We start from the raw sequence: 17,668 nt of genomic DNA, 5'->3' as shown, positions 1-17,668 counted from the left end.
TACTAACTCTTGTTTTGTTTTTACCCATCCCTTCACTGGTGTCCCTTCATTCTTTTTATTTCTATTCTATTTCCCTCTCTCTTCTATGCTATGCTTCTTTCCAACTCTAAACAATAAAGAATGAAAGAGATTTAATAAATCTTTAAAAAGAAAGAAGTATTATTCTATTCTCTCCCTTTTTCTACTTTGGTGAAGTATCACCACCCACAGGGATGCTCGATCTTTCTTTGTGAACCCATTTCCACTTCCAGACCTTGCACTAAACCAAGCCAGAGGCGAGGGAAAGTGGAAGGACAGAGGGAGTGATAACAGGGCACCCTAGGGGAAACAATCACCAAGAGGAACACAACTCTTCCAACTGCACATATATCTCGTTTCTGGACTACGTTAGAATGCAAGTATCCTAAGATTAGAGATGGTCTTTTTCCAGATGTGAAATACACCATTTATCAATGCTACTGTTGAAATTTACTGTGAAGAAAATGTTTTGCGTTTTAAGACTTTTTAATATCGCTGTGACACAACTATGAATGGAAAGTTCAGAAAGATTAAGGGGCAGGTGACTTACTTTAAAATAAGAGCATTCCAGAAATGCTCTTATTCACAGATGTAAGAGTAACCTTTGGAATACTGACATATAAAGCAGTAAGTCCTAATGTTTAAGATGAAGGCCAGCACTTAAGTATCTCTTGAGTTATACATGAAGAAAGGATGAGCCACCCAGGCTTAAGTTAATAAACTCAACACCACGTGTTCAGGGGTGTCTGTTCCCCTTAGGAACGGAACAGAAAAACATTACAGGGTTTGCAAATGAATAGAAGAGTGATAAAAAATTATGTATATGTTTCACTGAGCAGAAATACTCTACGGATAGACACTGAGAAGGTAAATGGTTATTGATTTAAGTTGAAAAGACCAAAGATTAAGCAACAACAAAATAAAACTAGTTGTGTTGTCAACTTGGTGATGTTACATATACAAAGTACCTTCTGGAAAAAAGGTGATGTTACAAATACAAAGTACCTTCTGGAAAATTCCGGTGTTAATCACAAGTGCTACTTTAGTTACAGAACCAGGAATTTAGGTTTAAAATCCTGACACAATTTTGTCTTATATGTATCAGGACCCTAAGTTTACCAGCCAGGGACAGATTACCTGAGTAGTAAAAAGAAATCAATACTCTCTGTACATTTGCAGTGCTTGTCAAATTAATACTTTTGGATCTTAATTTATTAATCACCCCAGGTTTGAGGAATTGAATATTATGCATATTTTAGCAATTTCCTGTTCAACATTCTCAAAAGTATCTTTGCCACCCTTATATATTTCAAAGAATTTTATTCACATGACTTATTAACAGCCGCTTCTCACATCTGTGAAAGACAAAGACGACTTTTCACCTTTGCAAAATCATCTGGAATAATCTGGTGCAGCAGGACTGTCTCTCGACGTGCAAAGTTAAGGGGGGAAAAAAATGGAAGAAAAAGAGACAATCTTTCTCCCCCCCGCCCAAGGCACCTCAGATGCAAGGCACATTCACTACATAAATCTGTGGCTGATGGAAGGGAATGAATTTAGGAAGCAGGATGCCGGCTCCTGGGCTCTGCACGCCGCCCTGTGTGGCTCCACGGGGCCCGCGGCGCTCCTGCCAAAAGACAGCGCCTGCGCGGCCGCGGGTCCCGCCCAACAACGGCGCCTGCGCGGCAGCCTCCGCCACCCCTCCCCCACCCGGGGCGCCGCAGGGCGCGGCTTAGTCACCTGTGCACTGCGGGCAGCAGGAATCCTGGGTGCGTGAGGGGTTCTGGCAGAGCAGCGGCGGGCACACCTCCGTCTCGCACAGCACCCGCCCGCTGTGGCAGGTGCACTGTGTACACGAGTCGATGTTCCACGTTTCTCCTTCCACAAAGTACTCTCCTCCCGGGGCGTGGCAAATGGAGGGGGTGCTGAGCTCTGGCTTTTGCACCACAAAGTCATCTGGGAAATGACAGAAAAATGAAAACACAAGGAATTATTCAATTGCAGCCTCCCCAACTCTTGAAGAACCTGGTGTTGTCTGCTCGAAGGGACAGAGAAGAAGTGGCCGTGGAGGAGCTCCCTCTACTCCTATCAAGACAAGAGTGATCGCAGAAACAGAAGGCAACAGCAGAAGCGCTGGTTTCAAGAAGGGAGATTCAAGTGGTTCCAGTCTGTCAACAGTGACGACAGAATTCAATAAGGGAGTTCAATTACCTCGAGAGGACTCTTCCTGTGGAGAAGAGAACAGGGCCTCTTAGGGCAGCTCTGAATGTGCGGAAGTGTCTAGAATAACAATCTCTCACTTACTGAATGCGGACCGTGGTCCAGTTTCCATGCGAAGTGCTCTATCTTATTTACTCCTTACACCGACCTTAGACCTTGTGAGGTAGGTGCTAGGATCCTATTTTACATAAGAGGAACGGAGGTTTCAGTATTAAGGGCAGACAAGGAATCTAAACCCAAGACTATGTTCGTTTGGGTCATGGCTATGTCTCCAGATTAAACACAGCTTCCAAGTGATCTGTGCCCCATCCACTCCATTATCTCTAGGATCCTGAGGACGGTGATACTTGGAAGTACATCCGGCTGCTGAGCGGGCCACAGCCCAACCAAGAGCAGCCGTGAGCAAACAGCAGGAATGCTCTTTCAGAATCAACAGTCTGGAAACCCTCACCTGAGACTAAACATCTGCTTGGCGATGTCATCATCAGGACAGGTCAATGCCCAGAGACCCATGATAACTATATTTTCTCTCCCCAGAGGAGAGGCGATTTTGGTGTCTTGGTGAGATGATAATGATAGAGAGGGAACTGAATGTTTAGCCTGTCTGCAGAGATGCTGGGAGGGGCCCCGAGGCTGTGCCGGGGAAAGGAGCAGTGTGAGGACATTAAGCATATTCGGGTAATCCAAATACAACAAGCGTTTCAAGAAGGCGTTGACAGTGGTGAACCCTGCCGAGGAGCAGTCTGGAGACACCCAGGCCAGCTCATGCTTGGAGCACGGTGGTAACTGGGCCCCAGGACAGCTACCCTGTCTGTGCAGCCATGCTCAGAACCGGAATCTCTAAGGAGCCCCGCTGCGGTGACGTTCAAAGTGGTGGTCAGCACGAGAGTTAAGCACTGACGAGATGCAGTGGGGTGGGCTGAATTCCAGCTCAGAAGGGAATTGTGCCCACAGCTTTGTCTCAAGGGAACGCGTAGAGACTGGCACTTTGACTGAGTGGACACATCACAGGGAACAGACGCTAGCCAGGGCTCATGTGCATACGCCACCCAAGCAAACTCTGCAGTTCTGAGCAAAGGGGAGAGGATGGAAATCAGAACAAAAGTGAGCTGGGACCAGATGGTTTACCGAGAAGACAAAAACTGTTCAAAAGAGCAGCAATGAACTAATGTTGGAAAAGGCTCCCTTACTGCCTTTTCCCTTCACCAAGGACTGAGAGAGGCTCCCAATTACTGCCCTTCTACATGCAGACACAGAGGGAAGTGGTCAGAAGAAAGCGATGCGTGTTTGCGGGCGTCTTCTCTTGCTCACCTCTCTGCCATAGCCCATGCCTCATGGCAAACCCGCGAGCGGCAGGAGAGACAGAGACGAGAGACAAACAGAGAGAGAGAAAACACCTGAGAAACAGCATCATTTGGTGAATCTTCTATCAGGAGAGTTTAGCAACTGCTCACCTATCCCAGAAAGGAAAACAGCTGATCCTTAAATGCAAGAGGAGAGAAAATGTTTAATGTAGGAATCCCTGAATGCAACAGCTCTGGGGTCTCTCATGAGAAGAATGTAAATGGTAACCCACTAAAGGTTTTTGGAAAAAAATATATCTACAGAGCCATATATGTGTGTTTATACATATATATCCACCACCCACAACAATACATCAGTAATCCTGTGTGTATTTATATGACAATTTTCTCTATCTCTGTAACAAAGAAAACTCATTTTGGTTCCACTGACTTCCAGCTTGTTAAGTCCATCATCTGTTCTTAGTAATGGCTCTGCATTTGAACCAGTCTGGCTGAGACTTCTTCACTGAGTACAAGTTTAGCAAAGACCCAGGTGCCGTCCACACTCCATACACTCATGCCTAAAATTAAAGCATGGGGTCTTCATTGCAACAAATGATTTTTCCTTCCCCAAAGAGTCAACACAGAGTTGTTTCATTAAACTGCTCATTTATCTTCTGTGTCAATGGACACCAGTAGTTTTTCATATTTAATAGCAAAACATGTGAAAAAGGAAACTTTCAGTGTGGGACTCACAGGACTGCACTATGGGGAAAACAAAACAAACATGATCATCTGGTCCTCTACAGGGGTACGGGGGCTGCCTGTCACTTTGACACCTTAGTTACTGAGGGGTGTCGATGCTCAGAGCTAACAGGGACTTCAAGTGTCCCTCTCCTCACCCCGGCCATGGCTGGCAAGGCCACCTCCCCTCTCAGGCCGGGCCTGCCTTGCTGGAGAAAGATAGGTCTCAGGTTCCTGACGGCACCCACTGCATAGGTGGATCCGTTCACAGGGAGACGTGGGACAGGACTGACCAGAGGAGAAGTAATGAGGACTCTGAAATCCGACAGTACACCCATTCCAACTTTAAAAGAGATGTGGTGCAAGAATCAGGAGACTTCACTTCTCCCTGGCCTTCTGACATATTATTTGACTTTGGGTAAGAGAGCTAGTATTTCTGAGTCTGTTTTTCAAATGAAAAACTGCCTAAGCACATTTTCCCCTAACTCAAGTGGCCCGCAGAGAGGAAGAAATAATAAATGCAGGACTATATTAAGCTCTTTGGATGAACGGCACTAGATGAGGTATTATGGTAATAATTACTGTTATTGACAACCATAATTCAGACCCCCATGAATTATATAATCTGGTCTGTTCTTCTAGCAACTTCTCTTGATTACCATCATTAGGATTTGAAATGTTTGGGATGTGTGGTCACTCTAAATATCTCCATTTGGCAAGAGCACCACATGGCCATTAATTTAAAAAGGGGCAACAGCCACAGACTTTGATAATTCTCTCCCTCTCAAATATTCCCTTATAAATAATAAGCTTTTACGGAATAAAGTTAGCATCAATCCCTTCCGATTAACTAAAACACTCAGCCTTAATACACCATCTGTAAAACGGAGAGCTGGAGCTTAAGTACACTAGGTCCACAATCCTTTACAAAAATACCGTCCGAAGACCCATATCATTGAGTAAACTATCAAAAAACGAGGAGAGTCGTTTTAGGGTTTGAGCATTTCCTCTGGTCCTCGGCCAATCATTGATAGCCCCTGGCTGATTCTGTGGCCGTCGTTGACAAAAGCCATGGAGAGCTGGAATGTGCTCCAGGGGGTCGTCCCCTGCATGTCCCCCAAGAGTCACAGATGTGATGAGGCCCTGCAAGGCAGAAGTCATTTGCTTAGGGAGCGCACAAGATGGCAGCCAGCTTTTACCTGAACATGACGGGCAGCACTGTCCCGGATGAATGGTGGGGTTGCCACAGGCAGGCACCGGGCAGGTGATCAGAGCACACATTTCCCGTCCATTGTGACAGTAGCATTCCCGGCACCCATCATGCCAGCTCTCCTCATTTTTATGATGATGGCCATCCATGGACAGACATGTGCCTGACAGGACAGGTGGCCCGGCTGAAGCAGGGACCTCTGGACAGACAGAAGGCAGCCTGGTAAAGAAGCAGCTACTGCACAGGATAAATAGCCTGTAGTGTCCTCACAGGTAATGCGACCCAGCCACCAAAAATCACGGGTACAAAAGGACAGTTCATGACACGGGAAAGGCTCATGAAAATAATTTAAGTTAATAGGCTCTCACTTTTGAAAAAAGAAAAATAGGAAAAAAAAAAAAAAAACCCTGCAAATAAGTTTCTCTCCTACTAACGGGGTTATAGTTGATTTCTACCCCTTTCCCTCTACTTCCTCATATTTTCTACAGTAAACAAGCACTGATTTCATAGCAAATAGTACATACATGTTTAATATATGCGGAATAATCACTCTAGAAGTCACCCAGTGGGGAAAGCCTGGGCCTCTTGAAACTAACAGATTTTTGTTCAGTGCAACAATCGAAGCAGTGACTAGATTTTTGTTTACTCTGACCCCTTGAAGACACTGTTAAGGGTGATAACTGCCTAACTTTGAAAACACACCACAGGGACGCCTGGGTGGCTCAGTCGTTAAACGTCTGCCTTCAGCTCAGGTCATGATCCCAGGGTCCTGGGATCGAGTCCCACATCGGGCTCCCTGCTCAGCGGGAAGCCTGCTTCTCTCTCTCCCACTCCTACTGCTTGTGTTTCCTCTCTCGCTGTGTCTCTCCTCTGTCAAATAAATAAATAAATAAATAAAAAGAAAACACACCACAAACTTGAGGGATCTTTTACTGCTGAATCTGTGGGTCATGCTGACAAGTAAAGCAGACTGGGTGGGGTGGGTGGCCAGGCTGGAGCTGGGGTATGGGCAGAAATGGCAGTTGGGGTGCATGCTCCCATGGCTGCAGGGACGTCTTGAACAGGGAAGTCCCAGACAAAATGCATGCCCAGGATTCGTGCGTATGTAGAGACCGAGGCTGGTGTTTGCTGATTCAGAAGTTTAAATTCTCACAGAAAACTGTGTTACCAGAAAATAGATAAGCAGGCTGCTTAGCCACGCCCACCCTCACAGGCTCCGAAAAGGGCTCTCTGCTGCATCACTGTATCAAGCCACTGCCCGACAGAAGCAGACTCTACCGAGGTCAAGGTAAAGGTGCTCTAGGCTAATGTTCCTAAGATGGGTAAAACTGAAGAGCTGAGAAGTCATTCGTTTGGTCAAATGTGCTTGTCCGTTATATGCTTACTTGAAATTCTATTCTGAGCTCTTATTCCAATGAGATGGAAGGAAAAGGGATGGACCCATAGAGAGTGACATTTGTGTCTGAATAGACAACCGTCACTGAAACTGTTTCAATTACATGATGTCCTCCTGTTCTCTGGTTCTGAGCCCTGGCTGTTCTGAAGGGGGGAAGAAGGGTCATGGGTTCGCACTTACCTCTGCACTTGCAGAGAAGACAGCCGTGACTGTCCTGCTGGAAACCCAGGGGGCAGATTTTACTGCATGGGAGCTCCGGGCATTTCTTGCAGCGACAGATGTCACAGCCGTGCTTATTCTTCCTGGGTAATTAAAATTTTGTCAGAGGTCAGAAAATCCAAAAGTCTCAAATGATGTCCAAGCACTCAGACCAAGGGTCATTGAAGGGATACTACTCTTGAGCAGAATAACTTGACTTACGCTCTCAAAAACTCGTGGAGTGATGTCTAAGTAGCTCTCTGTGGCCGTGACCACCACTTACCCATGGCCAAGGTTTGGAATTGCCCAAGGACTAATGTGCTTCTGGGATGTGACTGTCAGAACCCCAATGACATGACTGTTGTTTTAATTCGGAAAAGTAGTACCGTAATATAAAAAAGATGAACGTTGGGCGCCTGGGTGGCTCAGTTGGTTAAGCGACTGCCTTCGGCTCAGGTCATGATCCCAGGGTCCTGGGATCGAGTCCCACATCGGGCTCCCGGCTCAGCGGGAAGCCTGCTTCTCCCTCTCCCACTCCCCCTGCTTGTGTTCCTGCTCTCGCTGTCTCTGTCAAATAAATAAATAAAATCTTTAAAAAAAAAAAAAAAAAAGATGAACGTGTAATTCCATGAATGGGATGGTAAAGGGTATACTGTTGGTCAATGCTGGAGGCCAGCATTGGGGCAGAAGTCCTCCTTTTGTCAGGGTAAACCTTCCTCACATGACCACAATCTTTGAGAAATTTCAGACACTAGCAGAAATATTTTTTTAAAAAGATTGAAAAATATATTTATTGGGGGGGAGAGAGTGAGCACGAGTGGGGGGCGAGGGGCAGAGGCAAAAGCAGATCCCAACTGAGTGCAAAGCCCGATACAGGGCTCTGTCCCAGGACCCTGAGATCATGACCTGAGCTGAAATCAGATACTTAACTGATTGAGCCACCCAGGCGCCCCACTAGTAGTAACATTAATGAGCATCTTACTGAACTTAGAGCAGACAGAAGGAAAACCTAAGACTCCACAGACCTGGGAAGGCTGGACCAAGATTGATAAAGAATAAAAATTTTGAGAAGCCCTGCAATCAAGGTCCACTCATGATTTCACTAGCGAGGAAAGAATATCAACTGAACAATGCTCCATATACGGGGTATAAAGAAGCATGCGGGATACAGGAAAAAGGCTGCACTTTAATAAACTAGAGTGGCTAAATTTTGTGATTGGAAAGATGATGTTAAATAAATATGTGTTTACGAAATACATCACAGTAATTTATTTATTTATTTATTTAAAGATTTTATTTTATTTATTTGACAGAGAGAGACACAGCGAGAGAGGGAACACAAGCAGGGGGAATGGGAGAGGGAGAAGCAGGCTTCCCATGGAGCAGAGAGCCTGACGTGGGGCTCGATCCCAGGACGCCGGGATCATGACCTGAGCCGAAGGCAGACGCTTAATGACTGAGCCACCCAGGCGCCCCACATCACAGTAATTTAAGTGAAGATTTTTTTGGAAAAAAAAAAAATTCTTAACAAACATTCCTTATTTTCTCTAAAAGGAGAATGTTACGGTCTGGTACAGAGGAGCTCCCTCTGTGTCCCGTCCACAGGCCACAGGACCGAGTCTTCTCCTAGGCTCCACATCTGCTCTGCAGGCTTTGCCCTAGCTGGCTTACTGGGCCTCAGACAAGGAGGAGTTACTCTATTTACCCTCAGGTTTCACCCCAAGTAGCCCTAAGTGGCAACAGTGGTGTTCCAATAACACAAACACACAAAAAAAATTCCTGTTCTTTTTCATCTTGGATAAATTAAGGGACTCTGAGAGGAGACAGCTCTATGGGAAACCCCTGGTATACCACTGCCCAAGTGACAATTAAACCACAATCTGCTAAGTGAAATGAGAACTGAGTGCTGGGGTCTACATATTTATGTCAACATGATGAGAAGAACGAATTAATTATTCATACTCATGCCAGAACACATGTCATTTTTAAGCTCTATCAAGGCTTTACCTGATTTGTTCATTCATTTAGATATCCATCCACCTGTCCACTAACCCCTTCTGTAAGCCTTTGCTGCGCACAGAGAGGAACTCTACTCAGCAGGTATGGATAAGGGGCATGGAAGGCTGCCTTCGTCCCGGTACTCCCATATGGTGTCTGGCCAACATTTCTCCTTCAGAGGCTGCCCTTGAAACCACCTTTTCTAGCTGATAAAGTACTCATTTGTCTACGGTGATCTGCTTGGTTCTCCCTGAATGTGCTTACTGATAGGAATATGCCATGGACTCCACAGTCCTCTAAGGGCTTTCTCTCCAAGGTGAAGGTTGGACTTGAACCTCGATTCTGAGCTGTCATTACACTGCAGCAGGTGTTTGTAGTTACTATTATGATAATAATACTTTATTGGACATTAGGAGTGGGGCTAAGAAATAATTATACTTTCACTGGTATAAAAGTCCTATTTTAGGATTAAGAACAATGACGGTTTATTAATTTGGGGACGTTTTAAGGATAGTGAGCGTTCTCAATTTATCCTAAAATTAGAATTAAGATCCCCCCTATCCCTGCTAAACTAGAATTCCTAAGAGGAACCATAAAAATGGTAACTTTAAGATGGCAGGCAAGGGATGATGAATCTAAGTCCTTTATAATTACTAGCACTATACAAATATATTAAAAATTGGAAAGGCAGATGGGGCGCCTAGGTGGCTCCGTTGGTTAAGTGGCTGACTCTTGATTTCAGCTCGGGTCATGATCTCAGGATTGTGAGATGGAGCCCCACGTCAGGCTCTGCATTCAGCGGGGAGTCTGCTTGAGGATTCTCCCTCTCCCTCTCCCCCTGCCCACGTGTGTGCGTCTCTCTCTAAAATAAATAAATCTTTAAGGAATAAAAATGATAAAGCAAGATTAGGGAAGGTAATCTTTTAGGAAACCAGCTTAATACAAAGACAGAAATAGATGTTAGTACAGACACTAAACAAATGTGAAGTGCCTTTTCCCCCTGGGATAATCTAGATTTTCCGGGGGTTTGGGTTCAACAAAGAATTTTTGAAAATCTAAGTCATGGTTCTTATCTCTAAGGGAATTCATAAAAGATACTGCTACATGGAGAAAAAGATGTTATAAACTACAGACCAGCACCAAGGTAAGATAGGGAGGCGTGGCAAATAATCATGCTCCACGTGGCCAATGAGTGGCCGTCCACTGATCTTAAAGTACACATTATTAAATAAATTATCACCAAATAGTCACTGGGACAGTTGTGAAAAGTTGTGGCATGTCCAATACTGGGCTCTTATGACAACTCCATTCTCTCTGGCAGTGTGCAAAGGCCTTTGCTATGAGGAAGCCTCACAGAAGAGGCCCAAAGGACAGTGGCAGAATGAGGCTCTGGCCCCTCTCCATCAAAGAGTTAAGAGTAAAACCCCCTTTTGCTGCTCTCTGATTCACCTAACAAAGCAAGCACAGTTATTCTGGATTCAGTGCATCACTGATCCATTCACATACACATGAGACAGTTAACAAAAGTAAGTATGGACGTTTCATTAAGTTACAGATGATTAAGAGGAGATCTTCTGAATTAAGAAATACTTACAGGTATCCAAATGGACAATACTTGTCACAGATTATGGGTCTGCACTTCTTGGGCCGTGGGCGGCACTGACAGATCTCACAGTTGTGGGCATCAGTCAGGAAACCGAAGGGGCAGTCCAAAGTACAGCCTCGCTTGAGGCCCGAGCACAGCTCCTCCCCTGTGAAGAGAGGCAGAGAGCGTGACGTGCTGATGAACACATGGACACTTCCAGACCTGCCCCTAATATCTGCCGGTCCTCTTCCACAGATGTAAATACTATATACTATATTATACTATAGCATTAGGAATGGTTAAAAATTACAGAGCCACCATTCCTTGGTTATCTCAACATAACTCCACATCTTGGTACTAATCGAGAAAAGCAGCCCCAAAAAACAGATTTCTGAAGTGTATTCCAATCTGGTGCTAAAGAGCAGGCTGTGACTACTATTTGAGGTGTGGATGAAACGGAGTGCTATTTTTTCATGAAATTTGTTCTTATGAGTTCCTCAAACTACTGATTACTATTTAATGTTTAAATGTGAGAATGAGACACTTAAACCCCAAACTACATTATATCTTTTGCTCCAACTAAATGCTTATGATAACACACACTCTTCAATGTTCACACAATGTTTTCTCTTAGGAGCTTTAGATACAATCCTATAATACTGCATATTATATGCAGTCTAAAGGATTTCTTACCCTTTCTTTAAAAAGAAACAGGCCTAATAACACGTTATAAGGTGAAATGGTATTTCAATTTAGGTATTTTTTCCCAACCACTGACAGATAGCCACGTCTTTGGATAAGTCTAACTGACTAAAAAGCGTATGTGACAAAAACGTCTACATTAATGCTTATCCACTATCTGAAATGTTTGAACTCTCCTCTGTTAGCAGAATTTGGAATGATGTTTTAGCTGTCCTCTATTAGTCAGTTATAACATTATTTTAGAATTAAAAAAAAAAGGGGTGCAGGGAAGAAGCTATGGTGGTGAGCAAAAGGAACTACCAGAGAGATGAGCTTCGGAAAAGTCTTCTGGAAAGATTTCAAAAGGTGTGAGGTAGGGCTTCGCAGGGTAATGTACGGAATACAAGCATTCAGGTAAGGAAAGCATGCTTGGTGGTGTGTTGAAGCAACTCAAGGCCTGTCTGCATTGAATGCAGAGTCTGAAAGTCAATCAGATGTAACGAGGTTGACACAGTGACGGCAAGAGTGCAGCAATGCTTGATTACTGCTCTGCAGGGGCTGGCAAGGTGGGAAGCAGATGCTGTTTTTGTCGGAATAACAAATGAATCTGTATTTTATTTGGACACCCTTAAAGCACAAGTATTATAAATAATGCATATGATACTAAGAAACACAGAATGCGTGGGTTCCCCCCTCCACATGCAAACCTTATCATCTACAGTTAAACCTTGAACTACAATTAATAGGTGAGATGGGTTCAGGTTTTACATAAATATTTTAAGAGAGCGTCTTTTTGTGAATCTTAGCTGGCAATACACGAACATTTAATTTGCTTTTAGAGAGGAAAATGTGATTTATGGTATAATTTTCTACTTTGTCCTGATCATAAACCTTTCATTACACATATTTAATATAGCCCTGTGGGTCTACATCACACTGCGAAGCAACTGATTACTAATTTGCATCCTTTTTAAAAGTGAAATTCTAAATGGCTCATTTAAAAATTTGTAATTATAGGACTTGAAAGGTCATCAGTTTTCCTCTCTTCCCATCATTAAGGGATGATGAAGGAGGGAGAAGACATTCACAGCCACCTTTCTTTCTCTTACACTGAAATCGAAGTTGTAAACCCATTTCTCTATTCCATGAATTTTTAAGTCGCAACACTGTGGACCGGGCCTGTCTCTGTTCTCTTCCCTATCAGAAGGGGGCTCTGGTGTAGGGCCTTATTTTCTTTCTTTATACAGCCTAGGTTACATCATGGTGTTTAGCATGGAGTGAATGTTCAATAAACATTTGCTGAATGAACAAATCGATCAATGTTCTTGCTATTTACTCCTCCACTCTCAAGGCTGCCATATTAAGAGAAAAATAACAAGATGGAAAAACTTACTCTGCTAGTATTTAAAATCTTCGAAAATAGTGGCACTTACTAAACATGTCAAAATACCATCTTCTAGCTCAGAAAGGAAGAATATTAAAGACTATAAGGTGGTGGTCCTAGATCCATGTATCAATTACGGACTTTTCTTACTATAAATGTATCAACAAGGCAAACCTTTACATAAAGAGCAGAACCAAGTAGAAATATCTTATTTATAGGTGGGTGGGGGTTTATAAGTTTGTCTGAAAAGCTTTAGTACATCACTTGAGGCAGCATGAAAGAAAGAACGGTGGCCTTATACTCCTAATTTTTCAGCATTATGACTTTACTGCCATCTAAAAATGCTTTCTAATCTATAGGGGAGAATTACCATTGAAAAGAAAGTGATAAATAATGGCAAAGTACAGCATCTGTGCATCACAGCTGGTTGACAGCAGCTACGAAGTAAACTGTTTACTCTGGAGAAAAAGTGCTGTTTGCTCCCGGGGCCAAAGTATGACACAACTGTTATCGGTCCTTCAGGCTAAGTGAGTACCATGTAACTGCATTTGGAACCCAATGTGACTGTGTCCCCTCTCTGTTGCAGCCCCCCACACTCCTGGACACTGGCAATTCCCACTAACAGGTCAGTTAAGAACACCACGAAGGTCCTGAGACGATTAAATAAAGAAATGCAACATTACAAATGATTGTCCCAATCTTGACTCTGGGCTTTAGTTATTACTTTAGTTCTGAGTTATAATGAAATGAAAGCATGGAGCCTGCCTCTTTGTATTTGTTGCTGCAACCTTCTTTAGATGCTTGATTCGGATATATATATTTCATGAAAAGTAGGAAGGCTTTTTCTTCTGGCTACCATTAATTTTCTATGCCTGCATCAGCTTCTAAATAAAAGCATTTTTACTTCCTAGAATTACAGAATGTTAAAACTGGAAGAGAAGTTAAAAACAATCCAGTCAAATCCACTTGATTTAAAGATGTAGAAAATAAGGTGCCAAAAGATGGATGGCATTTAATTCATACAGATGTCATTTACTACATATAGCTCATACAGTAAGCTGAAGTGTAGTGTGTCTATTTGGTTAAAAAGTAATGTTATTAACAGCTTATACTGACAAAGTATTAGGTTACTAACAGCATACCTAAATGATTTTAGTTTTAACTTTTGTAGCTATCGTACTTGAACATCTTCTACCATATTTCTTTTCTTTATTCTAAATATGGGAAAATGAGTCAGGGATAATTTAAATTCTCTGTATGGCTTTGATGCATTACTTTGCTGAGCAGTGTTAAAGAATGTTATTTGTTACAGGTTAAAGTAGCAAAGCTATGGTATGTTTACACAAAAGAATATTTTGTCCTATACCTTCCATGTATTTTTTGAAGGAGTCGCACTGGGTTTTTATTTCAATCTGAAAGTAAGTGGTTGTGTATAATATGCTTGGTTATAGTGCAATATCATTACAGCCTATTGGCATGCTACTAATAAGGATGAAGTCCATTTTTATCTTTTTCGTATCCCTAGTGCGTGGCATATGGCAGGCAGTCAACAAATGCTAGATGAAAAAAGAACGAATGAACAACAAAGCAATGAACAGGGGAGAAATATTTATTGGGCACTGGTCTTATTTTAAGCAATCTTGATGCCAGTGGTCTATATAAACAAGGTCTAATCCCTAACAGAAAACTGAGGTATGGATGGTTAGGGCCACTGTATGTGTAACGGGCTTTGGCTGGATGCAAAAAAAAAAAAAAAAAAAAAAAAAAATAACGTAGGGGAGAAATTTAGACAAAATCAGTATTTATCAAGTAGCTGCAATGGGAAAGAGAACATACTAACACCATCTTTTAGTGCAAGGAAGTTTCCTTTTGTAAAACCAGGTGAAAGAGAATGAGAATATTTGACGGTTAAAGTTAAAAGGTAAAGGGAAAGTTGTTTGTGTGCGTGTCCTCAGAGGACAGGAAGAACCAGAGGCAGGTCTGTATTGGAACAAAGGAGGGGAAGCTGGGGGCTTTCCACATCAGCCAGCTTGCGCTGACTCAGAGGTGGATGTGTTATAAAACATCTCTCATTTTCTGTAAACAGAGTAACAATTACCATATGTCGGCTAGTAAAGCTAGCTTTGCATTCATTCATTTACTTAGTCCTCAGAATAACTCATTAGTTAGGTATTATTATTTGCCCTTTACAGATGAGGACAAGAGGCCCAGAGAAGTAAAGTGACTTGCCGTGGTCGGCTAGATGCAGGTCAATCTGCTGCCAGAGCCGGGGAGGAGAGCGAGGGACATACAGTAACAGTGGTCTGACAACTAAGGACTGGTCAATTTGGTTTACTCGACTCACCTCCTAAAGGTGTGGCTTCCAGAGGTGTCAGGATTGCTAACGGGACGGAAGTGAGAGAATACTCAAATCTCTATGAGAGATTTGACTTCTGTATGATACAGACAAACCGACAAATGCCACTTGGTGTTTAATTATGTTCTTAGGTATCCAGTGGCAGCAAATAAGATGGCTAAAGACTAACCCAGGTCAAGAATCTCAGTGTGATAAAATGGATACGTGGTCAGAATTGCAAGACCACAGAAGGGGATCTTAAACAAGAATGATGTCCACTGGCATCCCCAATTCTGATGGTGCCCAGCATGGCCCTGGGAGATGGGTCAGTTCCTTCCCGGTTCTTCTATAGGATCAAAGCTTCCTTTTAATAGGAGCTGTAAGTTACAGAATTTGACTTAAAATGGTGATATTTCATTAGTGTATTGGTTACAGCAGATTTTTTTCTTAGGGGAGGTCTTGTATTCATGTTTGTGGCATAAATACGTAGTACAGTACCTAGAACTCGGCAGGTGCTCTATTATATGAAGCAAAAGAAGAAAGGAGGGAGGAGGGAAGGAAGAAAGACCAGAGATCCCTGCAAATAAATAAAATTTGCACATAATGAACAGCCAATAAAAATTTATATTAAAAAACACCATTGACACGAATTGCGACAGTCTCCTGTACCTATCTCTTTCGATGTGTTAACGAACTGGAGGTACCCGGCAGGCAGTATGCACGCATGTTCCTGTTACAAAGCCGGAAGGCAACATGACCGCAAAGACAGGCAGAGCAGAATTTTCCTAATAGCCTCACTCTGCAAAAAGCCAGTGATCCCTTGTTTACTTGCTTCAATGACAACTGGAGGAAAATTGTTTCTTTGGACTTAACTACAAAGGGCTCCTTGTGAAGTGCCAGGGGTCTTATATAAGCATAACCATGTGGTAAAAAAGTTCCTAACAGAAAGCTCAGGTGAAGGCAGTAGGTGGGGAGATCAGGCATGATGAAATCTCTATTTTTAGACTTCAGACAGTTGAGAAAAAAATTTAGGTATGCTCCCATGATCAGAGAGGCGTGTAGCTCAAGAGAGTTGAGAAGTATTAAAATATAAACTCTACACAATACAATACCAATTATCTTGGTGTCAAAAAAACGAAGTTGGCCAGTTAAGCGAACACACGTGGATGCCAAGGCAGCTCCCTAATGAACTCAGCTTTTCAAACAGGACAGCCCCGATGCATGGAGGCTTCTAGGACATTTAAAGATGGTAACCACCAGAGTCCCAACAACAGTTTTGTAAACTCTGTTTTAGCACCAACTCTGGAAGGCAAGCAGAGTGATGGGGACATGTAATTGAAAACGACTGAATTATTCAACTCCTGTTTTGTGTCTGTCCACACGTGGAATGTGACCACCTCTGTGCAGGTGACCGCCTTGTCACTGAATGACCCGAGCAACGGTGTTAGAGAGAGCCGACTGGGTGGTTGGAAAGAATATGTCCTCCAAAGCCTGGGGGGCTGCCCCATGATGCAACTGGACAGTGAGGAGCATCTGAATACAACGAAGGTGAAAACCAGAATAAAGAAGCACCTCTTTTCCCCCAAATGACTGTGTATCTGTGTGTGTTGTTAAGTACAAATTTTCTTTTCTTCTTTCAGGCTGTTAAGGGAATGTCATCAATAGGAATGAAAAAGATATTCAATCACATAATATGCTTTGACAGTATCCTATTAGGCCCAGAAAAAAAGTGCAATCTTCTGTATACTTACTATGTTTGCACTGACAGGTTCGACAACCATTGTGATCAAGTTTGAAACCATAAACGCAGTCCTTCTCTGTCAGCGTACAGTTTGATAACTCCCCACATGCAGGTGGATCAATTGTGATATAGGTTGGTTCTAATAATAAAAAGAGAAAAAAAAAAATCAATGAAACATATGATTACCTCTTAGATGCTATTCAATCTTTGAAATCCCACACTACAGTAAGTTGCAAAAAAAAAAAATCAGTAATTTTCATCAAACCCTAAACTTGTATACTTTCCTAATGTTTTTAACCCCTGAAACAGAAAGATTTTTATTTAGATTTTTGAAAATCCAAAAACTCTTTTTCTTTACATTTGAGCAATTTATTTATTTCTTGGTACCCTCCCCTAGTACTTCCCTTGATGGTCACCACTATAGAAAGCAGACAGGAGAGGTTAAATCAACTCCATGTAAATTGTTAACTATTCTTCTATTTCCTCTTGATGTTTTCTGCATTTATTCTCTGTAAAAATCAGGACATAGCTTCCAACTGTCAATTACCTCTTCATTTTGCAACTCTTCTGAAATCTGGATTTCCAATTTTTTTTTTTAAAGATTTTATTTATTTATTTCAAAGAGAGAGACACAACGAGAGAGGGAACACAAGCAGGGAGAGTGGGAGAGGGAGAAGCAGGCTTCCTGAGGAGCAGGGAGCCTGATGCGGGACTCGATCCCAGGACCCCGGGATCATGACCTGAGCCGAAGGCAGACGCTTAATGACTGAGCCACCCAGGCGCCCCTGGATTTCCTATCTTTTATGTGACACTACTTCAATTATTACAGATGGTATGATGGATAATAGTGACTAAGAGCTTATCCCCAGGGCCCA

At 42.8% G+C, this 17,668-nt stretch overlaps 1 protein-coding gene across 4 annotated transcripts in view; it reads right to left on the bottom strand.

The window, feature by feature from the left end:
* CRIM1 (cysteine rich transmembrane BMP regulator 1) overlaps positions 1-17,668 on the bottom strand; it is a 186,798-nt gene that overhangs the window by 33,043 nt on the left and 136,087 nt on the right. For 3 of the 4 annotated variants that reach the window (XM_021697804.2, XM_021697801.2, XM_021697802.2), the window contains exons 8-12: positions 16,804-16,932; positions 10,662-10,818; positions 7,052-7,173; positions 5,465-5,674; positions 1,759-1,974 (exon numbers count right to left, since the gene is read on the bottom strand). In XM_021697804.2, the coding sequence (XP_021553479.1) occupies positions 1,759-1,974; positions 5,465-5,674; positions 7,052-7,173; positions 10,662-10,818; positions 16,804-16,932 (834 nt within the window). The remainder of the gene's footprint in view (positions 1-1,758; positions 1,975-5,464; positions 5,675-7,051; positions 7,174-10,661; positions 10,819-16,803; positions 16,933-17,668) is intronic. The other variant, XM_021697803.2, reaches the window with a different exon arrangement.

This window comes from Neomonachus schauinslandi, chromosome 10, assembly GCF_002201575.2.
Source record: "Neomonachus schauinslandi chromosome 10, ASM220157v2, whole genome shotgun sequence".
Lineage (NCBI taxonomy): Eukaryota > Metazoa > Chordata > Mammalia > Carnivora > Phocidae > Neomonachus > Neomonachus schauinslandi.
This window is presented reverse-complemented; position numbering and strand designations above follow the sequence as displayed.